At 43.4% G+C, this 16,205-nt stretch overlaps 1 protein-coding gene across 2 annotated transcripts in view; it reads right to left on the reverse strand.

The window, feature by feature from the left end:
- The window catches only part of efna5b (ephrin-A5b), a 102,404-nt gene that overhangs the window by 16,643 nt on the left and 69,556 nt on the right, over window positions 1–16,205 (reverse strand). For both annotated transcript variants that reach the window (XM_061671936.1, XM_061671935.1), the window contains exon 2: window positions 12,331–12,623. In XM_061671936.1, coding sequence (XP_061527920.1) covers window positions 12,331–12,623 — 293 coding nt within the window. The remainder of the gene's footprint in view (window positions 1–12,330; window positions 12,624–16,205) is intronic.

Consider the following 16,205-nt stretch of genomic DNA (forward strand, 5'->3'; position numbering starts at 1 on the left):
CCGATGGTGAGGGAAGATGCCGGTCCAACGTGGCAGGCCCAAACGTATAACGCCTTAATTGACTGTACAGGTGAAATTAACCTTTTAACATTCCAAAATGTCAAACAAGGTGTTGCCATCTTAATCAGAAAAACTATCATTGTTGTCTCTCCACGATTTTATTATCTTATTTTATTTAAAAAAAAATATGCAGTGCTTTCATTTTAAGTGCTTTCATTGGACTGTGACCTGTTTGGACAAGTTGTTTCATTAAAAGTCATGATTAAAGCTTGGCTTGGGGTCGGGTGCAGTGCGAGCTGGGCGGTGGGCGAAGGCAGGGACCTTGGCGATCCGATCCCCGGCTACAGAAGCTGGCTCTAGGGACGTGGAATGTCACCTCTCTGGCAGGGAAGGAGCTCGAGTTCGAGAATTTCCGATTTGATATAGTCGGGCTCCCCTCCACACACGGCTTGGGCTCTGGTACCAGAGCTCAAGCTCTGGTACCAGAGCGAGAGGGGTTGGACTCTCTTCCACTCTGGAGTTGCCCACGGTGAGAGGTGCCGAGCAGGAGTGGGTATACTTATTGCCCCCTGGCTCGGCGCCTGTAGGTTGGGGTTCACCCCAGTGGACGAGAGAGTAGCCTCCCTCTGTCTTCGGGTGGCGGGATGGGTCCTGAGTGCTGTTTGTGCCTATGCACCAAACAGCAGTTCAGAGTACCCACCCTTTTTGGAGTCCTTAGGGGGGGTGCTGGAGAGCGCTCCCGCTGGGGAATCCATCGTTCTGCTGGGGGACTTCAATGCGCACGTGGGCAATGACAGTAAGACCTGGAAGGGCTTGACTGGGAGGAACGGCCCTCTCGATCAGAACCAGAGTGGTGTTCTGTTATTGAACTTCTATGCTCATCACGGATTGTCCATAACGAACACCATGTTCAAGCATAAGGGTGTCCACACGTGCACTTCGTACCAGGACACCCTAGGTCGCAGTTCAATGATCGACTTTGTGGTCGTGTCATCGGACTTGCGGCCGCAAGTCTTGGACACTCGGGTGAAGAGAGGGGCGGAGCTGTCAAGTGACCACCACCTGGTGGTGAGTTGGCTCCGATGGTGGGGGAAGATGCCGGTCCAACGTGGCAGGCCCAAACATATTGTGAGGGTCTGCTGGGAATGTCTGTCAGAATCCCCTGTCAGAAGGAGTTTCAACTCCCACCTCTGACAGAACTTTGCTCATGTTACGGGGGAGACGGGGGACATCGAGTCAGAGTGGACCATGTTCCGTGTGTGTGTGTGTGTGTGTGTATATATATACATACACACACACACACACACACACACACACAACAATACTTTGAAGACCTGGTCCATTCCACAAACACGCATTCCCCATGAGGAAGCAGAGTCTGAGTTCTCTGAGGCGGGCTCTCCAATCTCTGGGGTTGAGGTCACCAAACAGTGGCAAACAGCCGGGGGTAGATAAGATTTGCCCGGAGTTCCTAAAGGCTCTAGATCTTGTGGGGCTGTCCTGGTTGACACGCCTCTGCAACATCACGTGGACATCGGGAACAGTGCCTCTGGATTGGCAGACTTGGGTGGTGGTCCGCCTTTTTAAGAAGGGGGACCAGAGGGTGTGTTCCAACTACACGGGGATCACACTCATCAGCCTCCCTTGGTAAGGTCTATTCAGGGGTGCTGGAGGGTCCGTCAGGATGTCGAATCTCAGATTCAGGAGGAGCAGTGTGGTTTTCGTCCTGGCCGTGGAACAGTGGACCAGCCCTACACCCTCGAGGGTGCATGGGAGTTCGCCCAACCAGTCTAAATGTGTTTCGTGGACTTGGAGAACCCATTCGACCGTGTCCCTCATGGAGTCCTGGGGGGTGGTGGGGGGGTTTTGGGGGGCTTCGTGAGTATGGGGTACCAAACCTCCTGATACGGGCTGTTCGGTCCCTGTACGACCGGTGTCAGAGTTTGTTTGATCCGCATTGCCGGCAGTAAGTCGGTCTCGTTTCCGGTGAGGGTTGGACTTTGCCAAGGCTGCCCTTTGTCAGCAATTCTGTTCATTACTTTTATGGACAGAATTTCTAGGAGTAGCCGAGGCGTAGAGGGGGTCCGGTTTGGTGACCTCAGTATTGCATCTCTGCTTTCTACAGATGATGTGGTTCTGTTGGTTCCATCAAGTCGTGATCTCCAACTCTCATTGGAGCGGTTCGCAGCTGAGTGTGAAGCGGCTGGGATGCGAATCAGCACCTCCAAATCTGAGCCCATGGTCCTCAGTCGGAAAAAGGTGGCATGACCGCTCCAGGTTGAGGATGACATCCTGCTCCAAGTGGAGGAGTTCAAGTATCTTGGGGTCTTGTTCACAAGTGAGCGAAGAATGGAACGGGAGATCGGCAGGCGGATCGGTGCAACGTCTGCAGTGATGTGGACTTTGTATCAATCCGTTGTGGTAAAGAAGGAGCTAAGCCGCAAGGCGAAGCTCTCAATTTACCGGTCGATCAACGTTCCTACCCTCACCTATGGTCACGAGCTGTGGCTCCGAAAGAACAAGATCCCGGATACAATTGCAGGGTGTGCGGGCTCTCCCTTAGAGATAGAGTGAGAAGCTCGGTCATCCGGGAGGATCTCAGAGTAGAGCCGCTGCTCCTCCACATTGAGAGGAGCCAGATGAGGTGGCTGGGGCATCTGATTCGGATGCCTCCCGGAAACCTCACCGGTGAGGTGTTCCGGGCACGTCCCACCGGGAGGAGACCCCGGGGACGACCCAGGACACGCTGGAGAGACTACGTCTCTCGGCAGGCCTGGGAACGCTGCGGGATCCCCCCCCGGAAGAGCTGGATGAAGTGGCTGGGGAGAGGGAAGTCTGGGCGTCCCTGATAAAGCTACTGCCCCTGCGACCCGACCTCGGATAAGAGGTAGAAAATGGATGGATGGATTAAACCCACCTTTTGAACTTATCAATTGTCGAATAACTCTAGTTCAGTATTTGTACACATACAATATGCTCATAAAAAAACCCTTACGGTGACAAGATGCTAATATTAAAGAAAACTGAAGAATGATAACATTCGTCTGAATATACTCCCGCTGTCCCGATTATGCTGATGCATCTCTTTTGGTTATCGGAGCAGAAAACGCCGCCTCGTTTTCTTTCATTTCTTCAGACGCAACAAAAATCACCTCTCAACCCCCAGTAAACTTGAGGGGCGAAAACATCATTAAGCAGAGCCTTCTGCACATAAATATGATGTGACGTCTCAATACTAATCTACAAACAAGAAAGCTAATCAATCATACCCCTGAAGATTAATTTTTCATCTCGCTTTACCTCAGCCTCGGAGTGTTATTAGAGATGAGAAACGACTGATATAACTATTTATGTATGCATGTATTATATGGATGTATTCATTTTGGACAATTCTAAATAAATACATACCAGTGGGATATGTGGGCAAATACTGATTGGGGAAACTCTCTATAGAGAATTTTGAATAAATGTATGCTATGCATTTTTTAAATTATATACTGCTCCCCCTCATATACAGTACATGGGCCCAGTATTTATGGCTCATCTCTGCGTTCAAGGATAGTGACCTCTGCCTCAGGATGCATTGACATTTGTGTCTGGTGCAGGTGTGCAGTATAGCCTACTTGGGCGGCTAATGATGCATACAATTTTCTCTGTTAGCCACGCTACAATACACTACACTATGCACTTGCGTAGTGAAGGCAAATGTGCTACAAGGTCACAACCACTGAATCTGTGCTGTGCTGCACCGCCCATCAATACTATCACACTGGAAATATCATGTACGGTTATTTTATGCAGCCACTGCAACATTATATGATGCTTTGATTGTATTTTTTTGTCTAAAGTAATTACTTTTCCTGCAGGGAACTAAGCGCCTATTTGTTAGCCACAATTGCAAAGAAGTTACTCCAGCAGTACATTTGGATAACTGATACATTGCAATTTGTTTTTTGTTTGAAAGGTACTGATTAATAGGTGGCTGTTGTGGTCTTAAGGCTTTTTTATACTCGCGCGGGCGGTGACCCCGCTGACGTCACTGCGGCTATCCCGCACGCAGTTTGCCTTTATACTCGCGCGCAACCCACGTGTGCAGTTTTGAAAATGTACTGCAGTTCTCCTCCAAGTCTGGGATGTCGCTACGGCTGGTATTGGCTAGGACGCCACAGGGTGGAGTTTCCTCTGCATTTGTTGGCCATTTCCGGTAGTCGTTTTTACTTTCTTTTCCGTAACAAGGATCAAAGCCACAACAATGGCGACTGTGGAACAGTGTCAGTTACAACAAATGGACCTGGATGACCAGATGATATGTAATTATGCTGCAAAATTGATCAAGAAGGCAGCGGCGTAGGTGGTATGTGGAACCGAGAGGAACGCTGAGTACGTCATCACAGCATGTGACTAAAACGGACCAATCACGAGAGATGATGTCTGCGGCATTCTACGTACAGCAACATTTTTTGCCGCGTCAAGTGACGCAGAGGGGCCGCGCAGGGCAATGCGTCGGTCACGTGATGCAATGCGAATGTTGTCGGCCGCGGGAGTATGAAGATTTAATCTTCATTCATCTCTTTAAAAGATTTAAACCTTTAATCTGCGGGCTGTCTGTTTTGTGACACTCCCCAGGGGTCATGCTTAGGGCCCAATTTATTTGCAAGTTTAAGTAGTGTAAATGAATGTTTGTGGTATGCCGGACCCACTTCATTGTGACTTTCAATTGTGAACGTGAGTGTGAATGGCTGATTTTCAATGTGCACTTCAACTGGCTGGCAATTTACCCAAAGTGAGGTTGGATAGCCTCCAGCTAACCCATGAAAAAAATTAAATGGAACAATGGAGATACTCTATTCAGTATAAAATCAGCAGATTACCGCCACCATAAGTGATGAGGTATTGTTTTGACTACCATTCTGTCTGTTTGTTAGATGGCAAAAAATTTTAAAAACTACACAACCAATTTTCAAGAATCTTTGTGGGCGGTTTGCACAGGACTACGCATCAGTTACATTTTGAAGCAAATCCAGATAAAAATGTGGAGGAATTAATTTATTTGTAGTGATTTCTGTTACAGTCCACTTGCATTGGAGTTATGTTGGTTGTGACCAACCATATCCAGCAGATGGAGCTACAGCAACAGGGTCTGAGTGGGACACTATAGTGCATGACGTGTTTTTTCAAGTTAAAAACCAGATGGACATGTTTGGGATTGTTGGGCTTAAAGAAGCTCTGAATTCTGTACATTATTTCCGCTACATGCATCATACGCAGACACTCATGGGGCGGTCAATATGCAGTTTGAGGGTGATATATTGAGTGTATATTTTAGACCCTCCATTATCCAAGTCTTTAAATACATTAAATGACTTAATGGTGTTATTTTTTCTTCTTTTTTTTTTTTTTTTTTTTTTTTTTTAGTAATTATTCTTGAATTAATCCTCCTTGGACCAACCTTGGATAGCCGATCACATTGTATTAGGCTTCTAGTTTTTATTTTATTTTATTTTTTTCTTTCAGAAATGAACAGTTTAATTACAGAACTCAACATGACACATCCACCTTAAATCTGCAACATTTACACCCCGGTCAGCGCTCTTTGGAATAGCCACCAATAATCCATCCGTTTAGAAAGGCATTTGAGTAATGTGGCATTTTATATCCAAACCTGACTTCACGTGTGTTTACCTCACCAAATTGGTAAAGACACTGACTAATGAGATTTTAGTATTGTAGTCAAACACATTGGCAACCTCAAATATGAATGTTAAGTTTATTAACAAAGTCTCAACAGTTATGACACTAAAAATCATAATAGCTGCTCGCAAATAAAGAGCCATAATCTTAAATGTGGCATTTTATATCCAAACCAGAATTCACGTCTTTTTACCTTACAAAATTGGTAAAGAACCTGACTAATGAGAGTTTAATATAGTAGTCAAACACATTGGTAACCTCAAATAGGAAGGTTAAGTTTATTAACAAACGTTATGACACTAAAAATCATAATAGCTGCTAACAAATAACGAGCCATAATCTTAGATATTAGCATTAATAAACGGTATGTGAAAACAATAGCTGGCAAAATTTGCCAAAAGATCAGTTGTTGTTGTTTTTTTTGTTGTGTTTGTAATATGAACATCCAGATAGAGAATAGAGAAAAAAAATTGCATGTTTACATAGAAACTGTTGTCACTTGTAGTTTAGCAACAGTTGGTTCAAACGCCCGCTTGTTAATACATTGAACCAAGCATGTAAGCTCGCTGTGCACACAGGAAATGTAGTGTGCCCTGATACAATATTTAACACTCAGATGACCATGAAGCAAATCCAGGAGACCTGCTGGTGGCACACAAATAAGATTAACGTAATATTTTATGCAGCTGTGGCATTCAGTTTTGCTCTTTTAAAAGGATTAGAGATAAAAGATTAGCGATAATCAAGTCTGAGCCGCTGACTTTTTTCCCCCTCATGTTTTTCCACCATCTTAACTCCTTAATATTCACAATAACGGCATATTAAACTCAAATGTAACCTGAGAGAATATCAGTAATTAGGTTGCCCGTCTAGCACTTAAATTTAACTGCCTCAGTTGAATAGTTGTATTTATCATTGGATTATTAAGACTGCATCGGAATACAAAGATGCAGCTTGAGAGGTCTCCCGTAGTTCTACTGTAGTGGTTCGAGAAACATTGCCTGATGGTCGTGATGATGACGGTGGAGATAGAAACAGACGCAGTAGATGAATGAATGGTTCAAGTGTAGTTGGCGTAATGTAACTACCTCTCTATCTTCCTTCAGCTCTAAATTCTGTCCACCAAAGAGACAGCCCAATCCGTCAACAGCCTTCCCGCCTGCTTTTTATGGACATGGGAGCTGGACACAATGGCGGCGGGAAATCACATGTCAGATGACTTCATGGTAGATGACTTTAATATCCGCCGTGCTGGCCAGCGAGGCTGTATGCTAGAATCATTCAATAGCCAATGAAGCCGCGGGCCACTAAACCAATACGCCGTGCAACAGTCGAATGCATGGCTTCCAGGGAAGCCTTGTCGGTCGCAGTGTAATTTAATCTGGCCCTCGGGACAAGCATCTCTCAGCAGTAAAAAATAAACGTTACAAGCAGCACCATGAGCAAGTGGAGGAGTTGTGTAACCCTCAGCTAACAGCCATCGAGCTCTCGACCGCCCCTCATCTTCATTAGCATGACGCTCAGTGTAATTTGGGTCGAAATGACAAGGAGCATATTGCAACTTTTAAAAAGAAAAATTGTCAAATAAGTGCAAGGACTCTAATGTCGTTTTCCAGATTGCACTTCGGCAAATAAACAGCAGCAACTTTGTGAGGGTCCTATTAAGGTGTGGTGGAGCAGGACGAGGGAACATGTGAAATGAAACCTGGATAAAAATTTCGGGTTACGCGTCGGTTAACGGCGTTATAAAAAGTTGCCAATCGAGAAAACACATCTTCGCAACTCCGCTCAGTGCTGTCACTTGGGGAGCAAACACAATAAATGTTCACCGGCAAACTCGAAAATTCAAACGGCCCAACGATTGGACAATTTGGAATTTGACCAACATTTTGGGGGAAAAAATAGAAAGAATGAATCATCATCGCCTTGCAGGAGACAGCATGAAAGCATTCACTCCGGACTCTAGAATCATGGTGGTAGTAATACACAAAAAAGTATCCCAATAAATGGCAGAATGAGAAGACACAAGCTTGTTTTAAAGGAGTGTCCAGCATGGTGAATGACTTTCCAAACACAAAACACTGGTAAGCTAGCCATTAGTGTTACTCATATATGGAGTGCTTTATTTATTTGACAGTGGTTAACTATTACGATATTACGATTATAAGATCTTGTGACAGACAAATGGCTCCACGATCAAATCTCCGATATTGCGGGGGTGCCACCGATGAAGCACAAAACCAGCACATATATATATATATTTGGATCATAACCTCCACCAAGGAGGTTTTGCTGTAACGATGTAGGGCGTGGACCAAAGAAGAAACAATTAGATTTTGGTGCTGCTTCAGGATGTATTTTACTCATTTTCTCCTTATTTCTCAGTAATGCGTCCTTTAGCGACGATGCTAATTAGTACTGTTGATCTCTGGCAGAGTTCTGCCATTCTAGTCAATGTTATGTCAGCGTGTCCATTTAATTTTGCCAGCAGAGAAACCTATTTGTCCTCATTAGCACAAAAAGTGCACAAACCTTAAAACTTTCCCTCCAAATAGCTGTATCAATAATGCATAAACCAGACATGAAAGTAACGGCTCCCCATTTCATGACATAAATGTGCCATCAATTTTCTAGTCCTGTATTAAATTTGTCATATGGTAGCGACTGCACCCACTCCTCCATCTCCCAAGAGCAAAAAACTTTCGTGGCAGGACAAACTTCCCTCAATCATCTTTTCTCCATAAAAGGAAATTTCAGGTGCCTTAACTTTATCTTACGAGAACAGACTTTTTAGGTTAAAAGTAGATACTAACATGTAGATAAAACATGTTCCATTATACAGGTGCATTTCAATAAACAAGAATATGGTGGGAAAATTATTTTTCGTAATTTAATTGAAAATGTTTTCACTACACTTGACTCGTATACAGATTTATGTACCGTATTTTCACGACCATAAGGTGCACCAAAAAGTCTTAAATTTTCTCCTTATAATGCGGCGCGCCTTAAGTGTGCCACCTTCAAAATAAAAGCCTCCCAATAATACGGACGTATCTCATAGATTTTTTTTAACAGATTTTTTTCAGTCAGGGGTAATGATAGCAAAATATGCAGTTTTCAGAGACTTTTATTTTGAAATACAATATCAGATCTTCATCAAACCTCTTTTAGTGGAGTCCTTGGTGGTCTGTCACACAGATCTGGACTTGTCTTGCGATACCAATGGGATTATGTTGGGGTGGCTTTGGCTCAGTCGGTAGAACAGGTTCGAATCCCTGCTCTACGACTGTCCGCATGTCGAAGTGTCCTTGGGCAAGACACTGAACCCTAATTTTCTCCCAGTGGGCCTGGCAGCGCCTCGCATGGCAGCAGTCGCCCATTGGTTTATGAATGTGTGTGTGAATTTGAGGCTTTGTAAAGCGCTTTGGGCACTGTGATGATGTGGACAAAACGCTATATAAGTGCAGTCCATTTACATTTAATTTTTCCCAAGATATCAAATAAGCTAATTTTTTAAATATATCTCAAGTTTAAAATTAACCTTTCTGGTTGCATTCCTTAACCGAAGAGCACTGACGTCCGTATTATTGGGAACCTTTTATTTTGAAGGTGGCTTTCGCCTCGAGTTGGCGACCTATTACCGTAATGCAGAGTATGAACAGAATTAGGGGCGACTGGCTTGACTGCTACTTTACGAGCGGAGGCTGGCTTGACCGCAGTCGAAAAACGGCACCTACAAAGAGACACGCTTACGAAGCACAGTTTAAACTGGAAGCTATCAGTTACGCGGAGGAACATGGGAATCGAGCAGCCGCGAGAGAATTCAAGATCAACGAATCCATGGTTCGCAAGTGGAGGAAGCGGGAAAACGAGCTTCGCCAAGTCAAGAAGACGAAGCTGAGTTTCCGTGGAAACAAGGCGAGGTGGCCCGAGTTGGAAGGCCGACTCAAGCAATGGATTAATGAACTCCAACCGCTGGACATCAGTGTAAACAGGACGTTCAAAGTGAAGTTGTGAGCGGCGTGGGAGCCATGGATGACAGATGGCGAACACAGCTTTAGTAAGACTAGGAGGCAGCGCCGGACGAGTTACGCCACAATTTGTGAATGAATTGTGGATGCTTAGGGTAACGTGTCTGCTTGCACTGTTGTTTGAGCTTTCGTCAAAGCCGGCATAATTTCTGAGGAGCCGCACGGCAACGAGACTGACTCTGACAATGACGCGAGGGAACTTGGCGTGTTTGATGGAGAACTTGCCCAGCTGTTCATTTTGGATACAGAACATGAGGACTTTGATGGATTTGTGGATGACCGATCACCGGTCGACTGTACTGGACGATCTGTCTTTCATCCAAGAAAATCATTCCCATCAATGTTTTTGAATACCACTCTTCTAGAAACTTTAAAGAGAAAATCAACTGGTTTAATTTCTTTCTTAATGGAAAAAAAAATCCCTTCAAACGTTTTGGTCAGGGTCATCCTAAATGTGCAGGTTTGCAAACAAAACTATGATTCATTTTATTCAACATGACATATGGAGATATAATGAATGTATTAAAGGATTGAGGTTCATTTCGACTTTGAATTTCATGAACCCTCCAATCCATTCCCTCGACACTTTTGAGCCACAGAGGTTTTGCTCGCTTTAAGCCCCCTTCAACTCAAAATAACCTCGGCGTGACTCGCTTCTAATGCTGAGACGCAGACAACTGAACATTTGACATGAGAAGACGAGGAGCTTGATGGAGGGTATTCCTTTTGAAGACTCCAATATAATGCAGCTGGAGAATTGAGCAATAACTTTCTGGCTCACTTATTATAACACCACCACCCCCCGTCCACCTCCCCTCACCCCAACCCCTCGGAATACTTTTGCCATTTTAGGGAAAAGTTTTCCACAAAAGTGTCGACCTCAGCACTAGAGTGTGAAAACATGGCTGACGGATTGTGTGCTTATGTTTCAGGTATTCTCCATTTGTTTCAAGATAAAATGTAACTATAAACATTACCTGAATATATTTCTAGTTTTATTATGATAAAAGTTGGCCTGGTGGAACAGGTTAATTTTATTTCGATGATTTATTAGGGGAGCAAATGAATTAAAATTCCCCAAAAATAAAAAATTGACTGTGTCTTCAATTTTAGAATAATACAGGGGGTACTCAGTATACAAGGCATCATAGGTTGGTGATTGAGTACGGCACGTTATGGCTTATGAACAAATTTGTGTTATGTCGCTGCCATAGAAACGGAACTCCATCGTAAACTGAGGACTCCCCTGAATGTGGATTCATTTTGTTATGTGCATGCACGCTTTTGCTTAGTTTTAAATATAATTCAACTAATACATAGCACAGCCGCAGGAAATATATATGGAACACTAATGATTAGGGTTGTGAGGGGGTGGGACTAGGTGTCAAGGTGTAGCGCACTTTATAAAAGTTTCCCCTGTGTTTCAAAAGAGCTAAAACTTTCCAAGTGAGACAACCTCATCCCCGCCCGTTGTTGGTGCAAGGAGTCAGTGAACCCTACGACTTTGCTCCTTCTTGAAAAACTCGGCTTTTTTGGTTAGTTTTCACGTTCTGCAGCGTGATAAAGGAAGGATAAGCAAAACATGCTGACGTAGAGTACCTGATAGAGAAGGCAATACTTAAAATCACACTTACAAGAACCACACCCATCACTTTTCAACAAATTCAAGGTCACATTTATACTGTATAATTAATATAACGCTATCTTGAAATGAACAACAACCAGCTCGGAAAGTTAGCATTTTTACAGTTGGTGAAACAAACGCTGTAAACTTCCTAACGAGGCAGATAACACGGCTGACTAGCATGGATAACGTCAGCTCCGTTCCATTTTGACATTACGTTACAAAACGGTGAAGAGCACAGAACTAGCCACTAATTTTCTGAGAAATAAGTACTTATACTGTTGTATTGCATTTTGACAAACAATGAAATTATTTAATTTCTAATGTTTACTAGTGTACCAAATATTCTATGTAGATTAAAAAGAAAATAGATTGCATTCAATGAAAAAAGTTATTTACCCAAACATTTCAAAATACTACTTTAGAGAGCTGTAATTGCATTACTGTTATACCACAAGATGTTTTGCTCAATGTTATCATACCATTAGAATCTGATATCGGCCCATGCCCAGGTGGGACATGTCTTGTAAATTCTGGAAATGTTCTAAATGTCAACCGATATACAATGAACTATGGTAGTGGCGTAAGAATACGAGTTCACCTAGCATGTGATGGGCACGGGCAGTTAACACCTTACTGTTTTGTATTTGTTTATTTTATATGTATGAAGTGTTTTTCCATACACATACTGTAATTATGACTTTGCTACTGCGTGAGCATAAGTTAGTGACAGTGCATTTGTGTACAAACCTGGGTTACATTCCTACTATAGGAACGGAGTTTCTAAATAAGATTTTTAACGTTCTTTTTAATGGAAGCTAAAATACTAACCTTGAATCATGCTAATGTTCAGTTTTATTCCCATTTCATTGCAGCGCGAGTCTCCAATTTTGAAAAGTCAGGGAATTTTGCAACGCTGTTACTGATTGATACATCACAGAGCTGCCAAGCAACACAAGCAAATGCCAGGGAAGGAAGACTCACAGATGTAGTAATATTCTCTGCCCGGTCTGAACTCAAAGCCCAAGGAGAACGGGGTGAAAAGCTGGAACTTCTCCGAGAACTTGAGAGGCCCGTTGGGCGAGTGCGGCCGGTTGCACTCCCAGCGCTTGAAGCCCTTGAAGGTGTGGTCGCACGTGCTGTAGCCGTCGTAGTTGACCATGTAGAGGACGTAGTGCTCAGTCCGCTCCTCGGGTACCGAGTCAGCGTAGTGCGGGCAGTAGACATCCAGGTAGTCATTTATGCACACGTCAATGTGATAGTCCCCACGATGGAATCTAGAAAAGAAAGCAGAAAAGTCACATTGATGGACAAGACGCATGAACAGTCCCTCAAATTACCGCGGATGGAAGTGTTGGAATTTAGCACATATGCAGAGAGCGCAAGCTTGAATCTCTCTGCACTCTGTCACTGTGGCGTTGAAATTTACTGGCAGCCGCGCTCTCATCTTCAAGCTTCAATAAATTTCTTTACGTGAGTTTGTTTATATCTATAAATCTGTCATTGCGGCACATACTTGCCCACACATCTGCACATCGAGAGAGAAGTGTGTGTGGGGGGGGGGGGATTCTCCAGAGAAGAAAAAGCACTCAAAAATCTTTGTAGACAGAAGGACAAATGCAGGCATGGTACAAAAGATCATGGGGAGACGTGGAGGCCCAGATGAGAAATGTCATGATGGGAAAAACACTGCGCCCGGTCCCTGACGGCTGTGCAAGAAGAGGCCACATGGGGGTCAGAGGGCTTTGATACACACCGATTTATCAGATGTCGACAACAAACCTAAACACGCACTCAACACATCTCATCTGCCGATGACAGAATCGGTCTCACACCTGTGGAATGGCCTAAATTGGAGAGCAATTGCTGTGAGGGTCTGCAGCGGCCTGGTTTCAGGGTCACTGAGAAAACGGCTGTAAAATATGCTTGCGTGCCTTTTAACACTCTCCTCAAGCACTTCCAATGTGACAGTTTCAGCCACAAAATTGCACATGGACACTCATATATATGCACAGCTGGTGCCACAGACTCACTTCACCCGCAAATCCAGCTGGAGAGGCAGCTGCACTCGCGATAATACTTTTTGGAAATTCCGCCTATTTGTCATGTCCAGCTTCAAACTACAATGGTTGTGTATTCAACAAAAATGAGAGGGCCAATAAGCATCCTTTGAGGAGATTGTGGTCACAATGTTGTAGATAATGGTAGTCCAAGCTTTGCCTGGATAATGCATATCTAGTTCTTGATAACTCATTCAAAAAACAAAAATGGAATTGTTAAAATACATCTGTTTAATCAAATCAAATAAATAATACAATTTATGGAAGTACGATAAAAATAAATACAGTTGTTGGCTTAATCTCTAACTTTTTTCGTTCATTTTACGATTAAGAAAAGAGCAGCAACATTTCGTGATTGAATGGATGTTTTCACTTATCAACAAGAGACACTGGCTTTTTTGTCAAGCTAGTAGTTTACTCTATTACTTTTTGATCTGATTGGCCCATAATGGATGTGACGGGTAGAACATCCATCTAAACACGGTTCTTTTTAAAAACCTTTTACCTTTTCCAATTAGTTTCCATTCACTCTTCACTTGATGGATTTGTGAAACAAACCAGTTGGCATGTCGGATTAGACCTAGTCCGTAAAACCGGACCAAACTTTTAATTGAAAACTGCAGACTATAGGGAAGGTGACTTCGAGCCCCCCAAAAAGGATGAGAAAGACCCCGGAGAGCTCAGGACAAACATATATAAATCTTAAAACATTTTACTCTAAAAATTCTCTGAAAATACTTGCTGCTTTTTTTTTTTTTTTCATTTTTTAAATATTCTATCCCTGTGGTGCTCACTTTATATGCTCTCTATTCTACTCTGTGTAGTTAAGTCACTGTGGCGTTCGGAGTTCCGACTCGAGGATGGATTTTGTCGGATCAAGTCACTGCATATGCACTAGAATGCTGATCCGGCATCTGCTGCACTAGGACTCTACAAAGTGGCAATCCCATCCCAACACACATCACACAAACGTTTTTAAGATCACATGGCAATTCCGGCAATCTGCTCGGAGCGCCTCCACTTGTCACTTCATTTGTGTCGGTATAATTGAATGATTAATGTCACAATAAAGTGGCAAATGTACCCACAGCCATTTCCCATTACTGCGTGCATCTGTGTCAGCTGGCTTTGCTTTGTATATTCATGTGTATGTGTGTCCATGTGTGGATTTATGAGCATGAACTAGCATGAGTTTCCCCCTCCCCTGTGTTTACTTTTGCAGGGTAAATACCGTTGTGAAGCATTTACAAGCAAAGCATGAAGGAGCTCATCTGTAACATTTCATTTAAAACATGTTTGCTGAGGTCCAGGAACATCCATGCCTCTCTCTTCCCGTTTTTAAATGTCACTGACTTAATGGTCATATCCTTTTCATCCGCCTGTGCGCATGTGAAGGAGAGGAGATATAGCATGTGCGCATGCCTGTATATGTGTACGTATGCGCGATGTTTCAGCTGGCCTTCTCTTCAAGCCTCAGCCTTCACAATGGTGGCGACGGCCCCCGACTGTAAATGAAGCCGAGCTTATTTGGCCTGGTGAGCACGTAAAATTGGACAGAAAAGACATCTGTAACATAAACACAAACATGCAAGACACACATTTCCAATTCCATACACACTTGTATGCCTGTGTTCGGTTTGTGCTTTGCGTGCAGGAGGCTTAGCAAAAGAAGTGAGATAGCCAGAAGCTGGCACCATGTGAGAAAGGGTAAGGGAAGATTTAGTTCCCAAAAAGTGAAAGTTTACACGAAGAAGCTGGAGGCTTCAAATAGAAGTGCAGAGTTTACAGTCAATCTTTAATATGACCTGAGTATATTCCACATTAAATAGGACTACTAATGTCATAAATGTATGACATGAATAAGCTACATGAAGTGTTTATGCTCTGAGTTACTTCACAAGAGCCAGCTCAGCTCAGGGCTGTCATTTTCTCCGCTTGAACATTTTGCAAAATCAATGCTGTACTGAACGCATTAAATGGAATGAGACATGACTAACAAATGACAAAAAATTTATGGGAATGAGGATCTGCTGTATTGCCCATGGTAAGGAGGCACATTTTATTCGAGAAGAGACTGACGCCAGCTGCGCCAAAAACCAAATTTGGAGTATTTCCTCAAAATGTTACAAATATGCTACGATGACAAATCTGGCATGGAAATTGTTGTGTGGCGTGACAAGGGGGGCCCACATCCAAGGAAGCAGGAGAAGCAAGGCTGGGGAGCAGCATTTTCTCAAAAGGACAAGTATTTATTCACCAAAAAAGACAAACAGGGTATTTGGTAGCATCAAAACACTAAATTAGCAAAGTCCCTAAAAAAAAACAAGATTTAAAGTAAGAAAAAACAGGGGAAGCAGAATATGACGTGACAAATACATATGACAGCAACAATGAACTGACACAGACTGAAAGAAAGCAGGGAACTAAATTCAGACAAATTGACGAGACAACGAGGCACACCTGGACAAGGCACGAGTGCCCGTAGGGAGCTGATTTGTTGAAACAAGGATCAGGGCTGACGACAACAGATGGAGACGAAAACCAAATGAGCAAGTGAGACATGCATGAGGGACACAGAAAAACAAGACATAACATGTAACAAAATCTAAACCCAAATCTAATAAAAGTAAAAGCCAACCCAAACATGGATCAAGACGGAATCTGCTCTACCAATGAGCGACCAGCAGCGGTTTACGTCACCCAGATGGAATCTGCTCACCAGGCAGGCACTAGGAATTTTTCCAATAGTTTTTCCTGGTCACGTCGCACTTGAACGACCACTTGTTGCTAGGGAGAATT

The sequence above is a fragment of the Phycodurus eques genome, chromosome 3 (genome assembly GCF_024500275.1).
Source record: "Phycodurus eques isolate BA_2022a chromosome 3, UOR_Pequ_1.1, whole genome shotgun sequence".
Lineage (NCBI taxonomy): Eukaryota > Metazoa > Chordata > Actinopteri > Syngnathiformes > Syngnathidae > Phycodurus > Phycodurus eques.